At 44.1% G+C, this 14,902-nt stretch overlaps 1 protein-coding gene across 4 annotated transcripts in view; it reads right to left on the reverse strand.

The window, feature by feature from the left end:
- iqsec1b (IQ motif and Sec7 domain ArfGEF 1b) overlaps window positions 1–14,902 on the reverse strand; it is a 90,808-nt gene that overhangs the window by 46,709 nt on the left and 29,197 nt on the right. Inside the window, exon 1 of one of the 4 annotated variants that reach the window (XM_038308752.1) lies at window positions 774–906. The exons of the other annotated variants lie outside the window; for them this stretch is intronic. Coding sequence (XP_038164680.1) covers window positions 774–802 — 29 coding nt within the window. The 5' untranslated portion in view covers window positions 803–906. Of the gene's footprint in view, window positions 1–773; window positions 907–14,902 lie in introns of those variants that run through there. 4 annotated transcript variants of the gene reach the window in all.

Raw genomic sequence — 14,902 nt, forward strand, 5'->3', positions numbered from 1 at the left:
CAATAAAAAATGCACTTAATTTGAGTAAAAATGACTTATTTAGAGTTCCATTTTTTGCAGTGTAGGTCCTCGAGGACCAGGGTCCATGAGGAACTAGGTCCTCAAGGGCCAGGGTCCTCCCCATGTGGGACAATAAAGGGATTTTCTATTCTATTCTATTCCGTTCCATCTCAGTCTGAGCTACGCTGCCCCCTGCAGGAGGTCTGATCATCCCCATAAACGGCACAACAATCAGTTCTGGAGGAAAGTCGGATTCCGTGTTTTCTTGGCTTTAAGGTATTAACCTTTGCTTTGATGCATCATAACATCAAAGCCTCATTCTGCTTGTTTTCTGATACTTTGCTGCTCTGTCCATTTGTTAGCTGCTAATGATGCTAAAGTTAGCATCTGCCTCTGTCAATGCTAAACCAAAGGAGTCTCTGCGAGGAACGGTGTTTGACGTTCCAATGATCTGATTGGATTCTTTCAAACAGTCTAAGATTCTTTAATCCTGAATATTGCTCTTAAACCAGAGGAAGCACTGAAGGTCTTTCATGGACCGATCAGAGCTGGAAAGGTTTACACTCATTCCTGGGTTCTTAACTGATCTCTACGGGTTAGGAACGGTTCGTACCATCAGAACCCCGTTAATCTGTCCTCCACCCACACCACAGCGCCGTAACGCCACCCAGCCTCTCACATGAGCGTCTCCAGGCTGCTGAACACCTCAGATGGCCTCTTAGATGCTGATGACCTAAACTAACCGCTGGCCACTGAACTAGGATAACACTTACTGTGAACCTGGGCTGCCATGGAGCAGCATTAAGAACCTCAGGGAGCCTCTCTTTCCACAAGGTGGGTCTGCCTCTGGCACTAACAGCGCCGTCACAGGGAGGTCTGCTGGTGGCGCCAGGACAGGAACAGACTGGATCCCTGGAGCAGGGCCCTCCCTGAGCCTGCAGGATTACCCTAATGGGATTTCACTCTGACAGGTGGCCTCTGGGCTTTAGTGAGCTGTATCTACTGCTCACTGAGAAACACATGCACCTTCGGTGGGCTCAGCAGGATGCTTCAGATGTTCCTGCCACGCCTTGCAGATGCAGACTGCTTCTGATCTGCTGCTGTGTAACCAGGAGCAGGCCTGCACTGTAAACCCGGATAAGTAGAATGTACTTAAGAAAATCAAGGTAACTCGTTGCCTTAAAAAATTTAAGTAATGTGGTATTAGTTGTATGAGTGCAGTAAACTATGTTAAATGTACTTGAGCACCTAATGGATTGGAATAGAATATTTAAGTTGTATTTACTGGTAATCAAGTTGTAGTAACTGACGATATGTAGTTGGAGCAACAGCTTAACACCTGTCAATTAAACTTAGCTTGTTAAGTAGGCATTACTGCATTTTAGTTCAATTAAATTGTGTATTCAAATTGACCAAACTTATATTTTTTAGTTCACAAAACTCAAAACGTGTTAAATTAATAGAGCTGTACAAAATACATTTCACTTCAACTTTTTATTGTTTTCATTGAACATTTTATTTGTATCAACAAAAGAAATTTCAAAGCCCAAAAGATTTTAAATGAGCAGATCTTGGATCTTACATGGCAAGCTGATTTTTAAGTGTTTGAAGTTTAGGCCTCAGATCTGTCTTACCCAAGTTAAGAGGTACCTGCTGAAAAAAATCAAAGGTGTTCTTCATGTACTTTGGGTAGCTGAGATGGAGTGCATAGGTAAGTCCAAAGACCGTGTACATGGCCTGCGGAAGGTTCTCAACTTCCATCACTACATTTCCCTCCAGGATAATTCCCACTGAGGATACATTATGGTGAATGGACTGCTTGTGTGGAGTTATATTTTCTTGTTCATTGCGGAGGACCCCCACAGGAACATTGTTGTGCACACTTTCTTCATCATTGTCCTGAAAGAAATAACAGTACATGACTTTGTTAACATCTTGCAGTCAACAGCCTTTACTGTTTTGCAGCCCACACGTCTGACCTGTATAGAGTTCACCCCCTGCCTAGTTCAGAAATTAGTGCAAAAGGAGTTAAAAAATGATAAGAGGCACATGATACAGTTTTGGATGGTGCCTTTTTATGTATGCATACAAATCACATCAACATAAATTAAAAAGAACCAGTTAAACAATCCTTTCCTTCTGTGGAGTAAGGAAAATTACAGTTAATAGAGAATAGCTTCTTAAAGTAACTGAAAAATAGCTTTTCTAACCAAGCAAGATAACTAACAGGCTAACATTAGCTAAGTAGCCTTTGCTAAGTACTGCAGCAAAACAAGAGATTAAACTTACCGTTTTGTGGCTGAACTCACTTCATTCACCGAGTGCTTTAAATCTCTGTGGAATGACTTCCTTGTTATAAGTTGTTGAAGATCTCAATAACGCTGTCGTCTGTTTTGTCTCAAAATGCTTCGGAGTTCCTCAGTGCCAGCTTTTCTATTTCACTCGCTCAAAACTGGTCTAAACCGGATTTTTCGCGGGCAGGTGGATGACGTGAGAGGCAAACTAATGATATTGAGTTGTCTGAGCTCAAATACATAATTACAATAAGCTAGATCATTGGAAAGTGGTGTTTACTCAGAAAAAATAGTTAATATAAAGAATTTAGTGATACTAACTTAGTTTGTTTAAGTCCAAACCATTGACTGTACTTAAAAATATAATTACACTGAAAAAGGACATAAAAAAGTTCAGCTTAATTGAAATAAACAAGTAATGTCAGTAAATTAGACCTCTCTAAGTACTATGAACTCAGTTTCTTTGAGTACAAACAAAATCTGGGTTTACAGTGTGGTTTGCTTTGCTGTGATGTTAACATGGCTGATTGAGGCTCAGAGAATAGCACCAGCGGTCTGCAGCCTGAGCCGCCTGTACCTGAAGAACTTCTAAAAAATGGTGTAAAGAAAATAACAAAGAAAGAGGCTGGTAGTGTGAGGAACATCTGATCTTCTGTCCTCAGGCTGAAAACATGAATGTTTTAACTGAAGGACCCTTATGGGCCTCAGCAGGATTCACATCCTGGTCCCCAGAATCAAAGACCCAAAGTTCATCTGGAGGCAGCCAATGAGTGAGGGGCTCAGCTGTCACCATGGTAACCGATGCTTGGAAACAATCCTGCAAGCTGTGAGCCACAGAGCAAGGGGTTCATAAATGCAGGAAGAGCGGAGGGCCACGTCACAGACGGAGTGATGCTAATGAGGATGAAGCAGATTGGGACTTCTTCTCTAAGCCTCTGAAACGAGGACAGCCTGTGACGTCACTGGGACGGATCAGGGAGCGGCTTACCGCAGCGGCAGAAAAAAAAACAGGAACCTCCACAACTTTGTTTACAACAGAACATGAATCAGCAAGGCTCTATAGCTTCACTCTGGACAGTTCTACAAACAAGCAAACGCTTTACCAAAAATATCAGACGGCAGGGATGCTGCAGCCGCTCAGAACCTGGAGCCAAACGGACCACTGAAGAAGCCTCCATGAGCTGAGCCTGCCTCCTCCTGAATGCTGCTGGGATTCTCTGGAGGGCATGCTGAGTGTCTGTGGGTAGACCTGAGCCTTGCTGGCCTTTCTCCACCTGTCCTGCATTAATCACTCTCTTCTCACTATATGGCGACCACTAGGGCTGCCTGAACGTGACTACAACATGCTTCCTGTGTTTCCCTGCTGCAGATCTGTTCAACGACCTCTGCCTGTATGCTGGTCCCCGGTGTGATGACAGATGTTTCTGCATTATTAACAGAAGGCAGACTGAGCTGTAGTTTTTCTCCAGTCCATTCAAATCATCCAGGCTCTGGTTGGTGTCACAGGCTGACCAGCAGAGGGCCTCCTTGTGCCACTATGAGGCAGCTGCCTGATGAGACCAGAGAGAAGCCACAGACATCCTGCATGCCTCCATCTTCTGAGATAAACAAGTCTTTCTCCATGTGTTCCTGTTGTCCCTAATATTCTACATGTTCCACCTGCTCTGCATCAGGACCTCCATGCAGCCTGGGACAGCGATGCTGACAGGGATTGGTCACCTTTGTCCCGGGGCGGAGCTAAATGGGGGTTCAGGGGTTGCCATGGCCACCATAAGCCAATCATCGGCCACCTTTACCATTGTTTTCCCTCTAAAACAGACAGTGGCAGCAATAGTACTCTTAAGTGGAATATTCAAACCATTTTAATTTTTTAACATTTACTTGACAACAAAGACGCTGTGGTTAATTATGCACATAAATATACTGAAATTAAGATTAGTACATAATTCATGGTCTTTTCAGAACTAGACTTTGTTTTATGGGGTAAAGAGAAAATGATGTGTCTCTGCAAGTCATCTAGGAGTCTTCAGTGAAATCATAGATAAATAACTATTTTAATAAAAACGAATTACATAATCAATTTAAGTAGATATTTTAACTTGTAAATATCGTTTTTTTGCAAAATGGGTATTGAGAAAAAAGAGCAATGACAATGGAAAAGATAAAACCTGAATAATTGTATGCACTATATATGCATCTAGTTGTTAGCAAAGGCTGTAGGAAAGGATAGTTTGTCTTCATTTAGAAAATATGGATGTTGTGCTCATTAATTTTCCCTCTGGAACAGTGTAGCTTAACCCTGAGATTTTGGCGCCTATTGACTTTCGGCCACCCATCATTGGTTATTGCCTTATTCTCCATTGCAGCAGTTATTGCGGTGGTAGTGTCTCATTGTAGAGTCTGATTGCACCAGGGATGAATGACCTGCGGTATCGCTCCTTTTTACAAACAGGCTGTAAAGTCTTTGACTAAAGGATCTGCTCAGCTCCTCTGCAGTCTGCTGCAAAGGGTGGAAGGTGGTGTCCATGATGGATGGAAGCTTGGACAGAACACTCCTCTCAGACACTGAGTCCAGAGTGCCGCCGAGGACAGAAACAGCCTTTCTCACCAGTTTGTTCAGTCTCTTTCTGTCCCGCAGACAACAGCGTAGAGGAGGGCTGATGTCCCCACAGAGTCAGAGAAGGTTTGAAGCAGGAACTCAGCCTCCTCTGGAGGTGGAGGGAGGCGGCTCTGGCCCTTCTTATACAGGGCGTCACCATCCCATTACCATCTCCTTGTTCTTACTGGTATTCAGACGGAGACACCAGTCCACAAGCAAGCTTTGGAATAGTTAGGGTATATGTTGGTAATAGTTAGGCGTTAGACACTCTCTCGATGCCCCCCCACCCCACCCACCCAGTCCGACGACTAGGGCAGTTGGTTAGAGGATCAAAGGCATTGCACAAGCCGGCGCACGTTTGTTGGGATCTCTCAGATCCATGGCCAAGCCAGTTGGTAGAATTAGGATTAGAGTTAGGGTCAGGGCTAGGTTTAGGGTCAGGGTTAGGGTTAGATTAACAGTCAGGGTTAGGGTTAAAGTAATGGTCAGCGTTAGGGTTAGAGTGATGGTCAGGGTTAGGGCCATGGTCAGGGTTAGGTTTAGGCATGGATTCCACCAATATTAGGGTCAGTAGCTAATTGATCTGGTAAGTTGCTAAACATGAAGGTTAGGTTGAGATTTGGGTTACATAGGTTAGGGTTAGTAGCTAATTGTCATGGTAAGGTGATATGTGCTTATAAGTGTAGTATAAGGGTAGGATAAGGTCGGGTTTTATAGGGGTTATAATTAAGTAAAGATAAATATTTGAATTTTAATTTTTTTGATGAAAGGAGGAAGCAGAGTCAGGGTAGACCGCCCTGGAATGGGCTAAGCTGACCCTCGCCGGTCTGGCATGTAAACTCCGCCTCCCCCACTCCCTGCAGTTTAGACTGAGGGAAGAGAGGTAGGAAGAGGGAAATATTTCATAAATAAGCATATTAATTTTAATTTTTTTAGATCAAGGGAGGAAGCAGAGTCAGGGTAGACCGCCCTGGAATGGGCTAAGTCGACCCCCGCCGGTCTGGCATGTAAACTCCGCCTCCTAACCCTAATAGTTAGGGTTACAGTCTGGATTAGGCCACATAAAATGAATGCATGACAATGAAATGTCCCCATATGTCATGAAAAAAACAAAAAAAAGCTGTGTGTGTGCGTGTACAGGGTGCAATATGAACTTTCTGACTCTGTGTTGAGCGGGCTCTGCTTCTGACACCTCATCAGTACCATCAGCTTTAAATCTAGTAAAAGCTGCAGAGGGAAGCAGAGCGCGCCTCCTGACAGCCTGTCACAACAACCAGGAGCCCAGCTGGAAAACCGTAACACTCCAGAATGCAGACGTTCTTCTGCACTGAGCGAAATGGCTTCAGGATTTGCAGAGGATCCAAACAAACAGATATTTTCCTTCCTCGAAATAATCCTGCTCTTCCTCAGAGGAACGCAACGCTCCATCCATAAACCTGCTCCCCTCTGCTGGGAGAACTCACAGGAAGCTCTGCCTGCTGGTTGGACAGTAAGCTGGGTGTACACAAAGCTATTACTCTGAAGGATGCAGGTTGTGTAGTTCTGCCTGTTCAGAGCATCACCATGGTAACGGTTGGCAGATGTTTGTGTACAAAAGCAAAGGCAGGTTTAATGAGTGTTTACTGTCCTGTGCAGAGAAGTGGCGGCTCCTTCCTGCTGGGAGAGACAGCCTGCTCTGCTTGAACGATTAAACTGGCTTCATTTTGTCTCATTACATAACTCTACTATGCTACAGATCATAGCTCCAAATGACAACACAGCACGGTTTCCTGGACCCTGCCTCTCACCCGTAGACTTATTGGAAGGACAACTTTCCTCCCTGGTGATCGTCTATTTTTACGCCAAGATACTTTAGAACTAAAGGAAAGTAACGGAGGTTTTTGTGGAGGACTTCATCTACGAATAAAGGAAAGACCACAAACATTTTTCATTTTAATTAAATAAAAAATTAGATTAGACAAATACATTAGAATATTTGAAAACTAAATTTTGGCCTTAAATAAAACATTTTTTATTTATTAATTTATTAATATTAAATATTATTCGTCTTTTCATGCTTCGTTAAATAATCTGTATTACATTTATTTTAGTATCAGAATTAAAAGTTTTAAAAAACTATTGAATATTTACCTAAAGGTCAAAATTGCAATCAGTACTCTATGCTTTCAGTTGGGTTTTATGAATTGTATAAATGCAACAGGCAACACACAGAGGGTGCAGAGCAAATGCTGCTTTCTGTCGCTGCTATACATGTAATGTTTTATGTTATCTTTACCTTTAATACATCCCTTCCATGTTTGAGAGAGAGAGAAAGCTGATGACATAGGAAATAACCAGTAGCCAATTGAATAAGGCATCTTTTTTATATAATTGTAGATCTGATTCTAAAGGATTCAATGCTTCACCTATAAAGAACCTCACTGTACGTCACTGAAGTACGCATGTTGGGGGTGTCATATTGAAAACATAGATCTGGCAACAGGTCCTTATCCACATTCCCAAACAATGAGATAATCCCATTTAGCCCTAAAATTATCCTCATCTACGTTAGAAACGCATCTGAAGAAAAATGGCATATTTTTTACAACCAAACAGGGCTAAACTGGAATACTGAAAATGCCTTAACATTTTTATACCTGGAAGACTGGGGAGGCCTTCCTGGCACAGCAGCTGACCAAGGCCTTTCCCTACTTCCAGCCTCATAAATAAAGCACAGCCAGGCCCGTGGTGATATTAGAGGCTAATAAGATATTAAAAGGCTTTTCATTAGGGCAACAAGCACACAGTGGAGACTACTGTCTGAAAAGCTGCAGATCCTGCTAATTGAACGCTGGTCCACCACCTGCCTCCAGTAATATGGCTACCATCCCTCAGCTCATATAACATGCTTTTTATCAAAATGGATGGCTCTTATACATGCCTCACTCAGGTGTTTATAAGTAGACTTAAACTGGACACATTAGAAACATGATGTGATCATGGAGGACAAGCGTTGACTGGAGGACTGGGGTTCAGCCAAAGGAGTGACGTCTCAGGGGCATTTTGCTGAAGACCCACCTCACAGCAGACTGCCTTATCAAATCCAGGAATGTGGTCAATGAGATGACTCGATAAAAGGAACACAGAGTGACACCATGTTTTCCAAAGAAATATCTACACTTTTACTCCATACTTCTTAAAGGAAAAGTCCAGTCAGCAAGAATTAATAAATGGATCGTTATTTATATTGAAAACTAATGTGCTGATAGTGATTTAATAAATTTAGCATTAATCAGTAAAAAAATAAAAACAATAAATTTCACTGAGTATGGGAGCGGCCATTTTTGCCCAAATATAGTAGCCCCTCCCTCCTGCCATCTTCCAGCAGTGACGTCACGGTGCGGTAAGCCTAGCGCCATTCTCCCCGCTTTACAAGCTAAATCAATGGGAACTACTAGACACATCTGCAATCAACAACAATTATTGAAGATTTCCAGAGGACTTCACCATTGAAATTCACCAGAGCTATAGTGAAACTGACAATGCCCACGTGCATGGCAGCTGGATGCTGGAATACATCGGGTAAAAGTGAAAAAAAAAGAGTTATTCCACCTTTCTGATTCCTGATCCTCCGCGGACGGGTTGGTCGTTGGATCGCCAACTTGAAGAGGGAGGATTTGCCATCGAACTTCTGGCCAGAGAAAAAACCCGTAATATGTAGCCGACATTTGGAAGAAGAATGTTTTCAAGATGACTTGGATAATAGCGCGTTGTGACAAACACCAGATACAGCACTGGGACTTGATCAACAGCCGATACCGCACCGTGACGTCACTAACCAGTAGGTGGCAGTAGTGTTCTTTGACCAACATGGATGCCTCCAGTAAAGCACATTCACATGAAAATTACTCTGAATTAAAACACAGCATTTGTCGAACAGTATGCAATAAATTCATATTTAAAGTACTTGCAGAAGTTTGAATTCTGAATATGAGCGGACTTTTCCTTTAATACATACCTGTTTGTATAACCAGTACCAGAAAGTGGGCTACCATGGAATGGGTTAGTCTACAACTATTGTCAGATGGAGGGTTACCATGGCGTGGGGCAGTCTATAACCAGTGTCATATAGTGGGTCAGATGGGTGGTGTGCGTGGCGTGCAGCAGTCTACCACAGGTGTCAGATGGCGATTTACCATGGCATGCAGCAGTCTATAACCAGTATCAGATGGTGGGTTACCATGGCATGGGACAGTCTATAACCACTGTCAGATAGTGGGTTACCATCACATGAGGAAGTCTATCACCAGTGTCATATGGGGGGTTACCATGGCAGGAAGCAGTCTATAACCAGAGTCAGATAGGGGGTTACCATTACATGCAGCAGTCTATAAGCAGTGACAGGAGGTGGATTACCATGGCATGGGACAGTCTAAAACAAGTGTCAGGTAGTGGGTTACCATAGCATGAGGAAGGTTATCACCAGTGTCAGATAGGGGGTTACAATGGCAAGAGACAGTCTATAACCAGTATCAGATGGTCAGTTACCATGACATGCAGCAGTCTATAACCAGTGTCAGATGGCAATATACCATAGCATGCAGCAGTCTATAACCCGTGTCAGATAGTGGGTTACCATGGCATGAGGAAGTCTATCATCAGTGTCAGATGGTGGGTTACCATCGCATGAGGAAGTCTATAACCAGTGTCATATGGGGGGTTACCATGGCGGGCAGCAGTCTAACACAGATGTCAGATGGCAATTTACCATGACATGCAGCAGTCTATAACCCGTCAGATAGTGGGTTACCAGGGCATGAGGAAGTCTATCACCAGTGTCAGATGGGTGGTTACCATGGTATGGGGCAGTCTAAAACTAGGATCAGACAATGGATAACCATGGCATGGGCGGGCTATAACTAGTGTCAGATAGTGGGTTACAATGGAATGCACCAGTCTATAACCAGTGTCAGACGGTGAGTCTATAATTAATGTCAGATGGTGGGTTACCATGGCATGCGGCAGTCTATAACTAGTTTCAGATAGGGGTTCACCATGCCATCCAGCAGTCTATAACCAGTGTCAGATGGGGGGGGTTACCATGACATGAAGCAGTCCATAACCAGTGTCAGATTTGGGGGTTAAAATGGCATGCAGCAGTCTACAACAGGTGTCCGATGGTAATAAACCATGGCATGCAGCAGTCTATAACCCGTGTCAAATGGAGGGTTACCATGGTAAGGGGATGTCTGTAACCAGTGTCAGATGGGTGTTACAATGGCGTGCAGCAGTCTACAACAGGTATCAGATAGCTATTTACCGTGGTATGCAGCAGTCTATAACCACTGTCAGATTTGGGGGTTAAAATGGCATGCAGCAGTCTACAACAGGTGTCCGATGGTAATAAACCATGGCATGCAGCAGTCTATAACCCGTGTCAAATGGAGGGTTACCATGGTAAGGGGATGTCTGTAACCAGTGTCAGATGGGTGTTACAATGGCGTGCAGCAGTCTACAACAGGTATCAGATAGCTATTTACCGTGGTATGCAGCAGTCTATAACCACTGTCAGATTTGGGGGTTAAAATGGCATGCAGCAGTCTACAACAGGTGTCCGATGGTAATAAACCATGGCATGCAGCAGTCTATAACCCGTGTCAAATGGAGGGTTACCATGGTAAGGGGATGTCTGTAACCAGTGTCAGATGGGTGTTACAATGGCGTGCAGCAGTCTACAACAGGTATCAGATAGCTATTTACCGTGGTATGCAGCAGTCTATAACCCGTCAGATAGTGGGTTACCAGGGCATGAGGAAGTCTATCACCAGTGTCAGATGGGTGGTTACCATGGTATGGGGCAGTCTAAAACTAGGATCAGACAATGGATAACCATGGCATGGGCGGGCTATAACTAGTGTCAGATAGTGGGTTACAATGGAATGCACCAGTCTATAACCAGTGTCAGACGGTGAGTCTATAATTAATGTCAGATGGTGGGTTACCATGGCATGCGGCAGTCTATAACTAGTTTCAGATAGGGGTTCACCATGCCATCCAGCAGTCTATAACCAGTGTCAGATGGGGGGGGTTACCATGACATGAAGCAGTCCATAACCAGTGTCAGATTTGGGGGTTAAAATGGCATGCAGCAGTCTACAACAGGTGTCCGATGGTAATAAACCATGGCATGCAGCAGTCTATAACCCGTGTCAAATGGAGGGTTACCATGGTAAGGGGATGTCTGTAACCAGTGTCAGATGGGTGTTACAATGGCGTGCAGCAGTCTACAACAGGTATCAGATAGCTATTTACCGTGGTATGCAGCAGTCTATAACCACTGTCAGATTTGGGGGTTAAAATGGCATGCAGCAGTCTACAACAGGTGTCCGATGGTAATAAACCATGGCATGCAGCAGTCTATAACCCGTGTCAAATGGAGGGTTACCATGGTAAGGGGATGTCTGTAACCAGTGTCAGATGGGTGTTACAATGGCGTGCAGCAGTCTACAACAGGTATCAGATAGCTATTTACCGTGGTATGCAGCAGTCTATAACCACTGTCAGATTTGGGGGTTAAAATGGCATGCAGCAGTCTACAACAGGTGTCCGATGGTAATAAACCATGGCATGCAGCAGTCTATAACCCGTGTCAAATGGAGGGTTACCATGGTAAGGGGATGTCTGTAACCAGTGTCAGATGGGTGTTACAATGGCGTGCAGCAGTCTACAACAGGTATCAGATAGCTATTTACCGTGGTATGCAGCAGTCTATAACCACTGTCAGATGGGGGTTACCGTGGCATGAAGAAGTCTATAACCAGTGTCAGATTGTGAGTTCCAATGGCATGTAGAAGTCTATAACCACTGTCAGATGGGGGGTTACCATGGCTTGGAGCATTCTATAAACAGTGTCGGATTGGGGGGTTACCATGGCATGGGCAGTCTAAAGCTAGGATCAGATGAGGGGCTACCATGGCATGCAGCAGTCTACAACAGGTTTAAGATGGCTATTTACCGTGGCATGCAGCAGTCTATAACCAGTATTAGATGGGGGTTACCATGGCATGGTGAAGTCTATAACCAATGTCAGATGGGGGCTTACCATGGCATGCAGCAGTCTACAACAGGTGTCCGATGGTAATAAACCATGGCATGCAGCAGTCTATAACCAGTGTCAGATGGTGGGATACAATGGCATGGGGCAGTCTATAACCAGTGTCAGATGTTCAGTTACCAAAGCATGAGGATGTCTATAACTAGTGTCAGATGGTCGGTTACCTTGGCATGCAGTAGTCTATAACCAGTGTCAGATGATGAGTTACCATGACATGCAGCAGTCTATAACCAGTGTCAGATGATGAGTTACCATGACATGCAACAGTCTATACCAAGTGTCAGATGATGAGTTACCATGACATGCAGCAGTCTATAACTAGTGTCAGATGGTGAGTTCCAATGGCATGCAGCAGCTTATAACCAGTGTCAGATGGTGGGTGACCATGGCATAGGGAAGTCAATAACCAGTGTCAGATGGGGAGTTACCATGGCTTGGAGCATTCTATAAACAGTGTCGGATTGGGGGGTTACCATGGCATGGGGCAATCTGCAACCAGTGTCAGATGGGGGGTTACCATTGCATGCAGCAGTCTATAACCAGTATCAGACGGGGGTTACCATGGCATGGTGAAGTCTATAACCAGTGTCAGATGGGGGGGTTACAATGGCATGGGACGGTCTATAACCAGTGTCAGATGGGGGGTTACCATGGCATGCAGCAGTCTACAACCAGTGTCCGATGGACAGAAAACTGATCAAATATTGATCCTCTTTGAGCCTCACAAAAACCAGAACAATGACGGATGATGCAGGACGGTGGAGCAGCTGGTCACTCTCCCCCCCTTATGAAAAATAAAAGCAAGCATCAAATATTGCTTTGCCTGCATCACCCTCCACACCTTTAACCATCTCACAGCTTTTGTTGCTGACTTTCCCTTTTCTTTAAATGTAGTATATATTTAATATAAGTACTAAGACCTATTATTTTGTCAAATTAAGACCATTCTGCACTGGCCGGTAGTGGAGTGGGGCTTTCCTTTGTAGGTTTTTTTTCTAAATTATTATTATTATTTTCTTTTTTTCACTTTTATTAATCTGCCCCAGTCAGATGTAGGCCATTGTTTCAATTAATGAGCTAAAGAGACAGAAGTGAAAAATCTGAACAGATCAGGATCTGTTCCCCCAGAAAACGGAACCTGTCTGGATCGGGTTGGGATTCTGATCCGATACCTGGATCGGGCCAATATTCTGTGTCAGAGGGTATATCTGCTTTAACTGTGTGTGTCTCGCAGTTAAAGCAGAGATACCCTCTCACCCTACACTATGAGTATTTCCTGTTTGGTACCTAATGGCAGAAACTCTGGCTGTAGTGCCATCCACAACTCCTGGCACACCTCGGACACTATACCAGACACTGGCGGGACGCTAGTTTGTAGCTCTGTGCGACGGTCTGTTGGTTTGCACCCAAAGCCAAAACATGCAGCGCCATGGCCAGTCTTTGGGGAACACTCACCGGGGAACTGTGTGGCATCCTGCGTTGGATGAAGGGTTGTAGACGGCGAACAAGCTGGTCAGACCAAAACAAGGACACCCACAATACTACCTAGTTCCTGATTATCCCTCTTGGTTTGTAGCGTGGAACAACAAAGCGCAGACCACGCTTCAAAATTGGGCATAAATCAAAAATATCTGCGTCATACCTGCGACAAGCTTACTGCGACACACTGCTGCGGGAGGATAACCAGCCCTTTAGGCAGACGAGCTCTGAGCCAGTTTCCATGTCAGAGAAAGAAAGAGAGAAGATCCAGTTAGTCCCAGTAAAAACTGAGCCCAGAGTTATGAGAGCTCCAACATCTAGAAACAAAGGTGTTGATGGCAGCAGCACAGCTGATATTTCTCTCCAGGATGGAGTCCCAGCCAAACAGGAACAGACCAGATGAAGCTACTATGAGAAAAAGCAGAGAGAGCAGAATGTTAGAGATTGAACTAACAGATTCTGCAGAGTGGGAGAATAGAGATAGAATGAAGCAGAATGATGAAAAAGGGGTCCCTATGTCCTCCAGCAGTCTAAGCCTATAGCAGCAGAACTATAGAGATAGCTCAGGATAACCTGAGCCACTCTAACTAGAAGCTTTATCAAAAAGGAAAGTTTTAAGCCTAGCCTTAAAAGTAGACAGGGTGTCTGCCTCACGGACTAAAACTGGTAGTTGGTTCCACAGGAGAGGAGCCTGATAACTAAAAGATCTGCCTCCCATTCTACTTTTAGAAATTCTAGGAACCACTAGTAAACCTGCAGATTGAGAGCGAAGTGCTCTGTTAGGAACATAAGGAACAATCAGATCTCTGATAGTGTCTGTCTGTCCATCTGTCTGTCTAGTTCATAGACAGACAGATAATATGGCAAGCTATATGAAGTTATTTAATATGGTCAACACATTAAACATAAATCTTATTAAAATTCCCATGTACTAATCCACGTCAGGATCAACTGGTAAAATGCCATGATAGTTAAAACACAGCAGGTATCAAGGAGCTTTGCAGAGGAGACAGAGCTCCAAACAGTGAAATATTACGGTGTGTCAGTAATCATCCATAGAGGATGGGGGAGGGTGGCTTTAACAGACTATGCCCATTTGCATAATCCCATATCCCCTTTGATGACTGAAAACAAAGAGTCTTCTCCTTCTAACGACCTCAGCATCACGATTAGGTTCCATCTCCTTCCACAGGGTCCACACTACAGACACCATTCAGACTGCTGTGTTTAAGCCAGTCAGTCTCCACCCTCACCTGGATGCTGCTGCTCGGATTGGGACCACAGGCTCCAGAATAAGAACTACAAAAAACAAAGTTCCTCAAATATACTGAACATCTGAAGCTGTTCTAAAACACAAACCTCTGAAGAAGACAGCGACAAAATAATTGGCTTTATGTCACACAAAGGATTCTGGGAAACTTTTTAGCTCCTAGTGGC

Source organism: Cyprinodon tularosa, unplaced genomic scaffold, assembly GCF_016077235.1.
Source record: "Cyprinodon tularosa strain WSP-4 unplaced genomic scaffold, ASM1607723v1 ctg647, whole genome shotgun sequence".
NCBI lineage: Eukaryota > Metazoa > Chordata > Actinopteri > Cyprinodontiformes > Cyprinodontidae > Cyprinodon > Cyprinodon tularosa.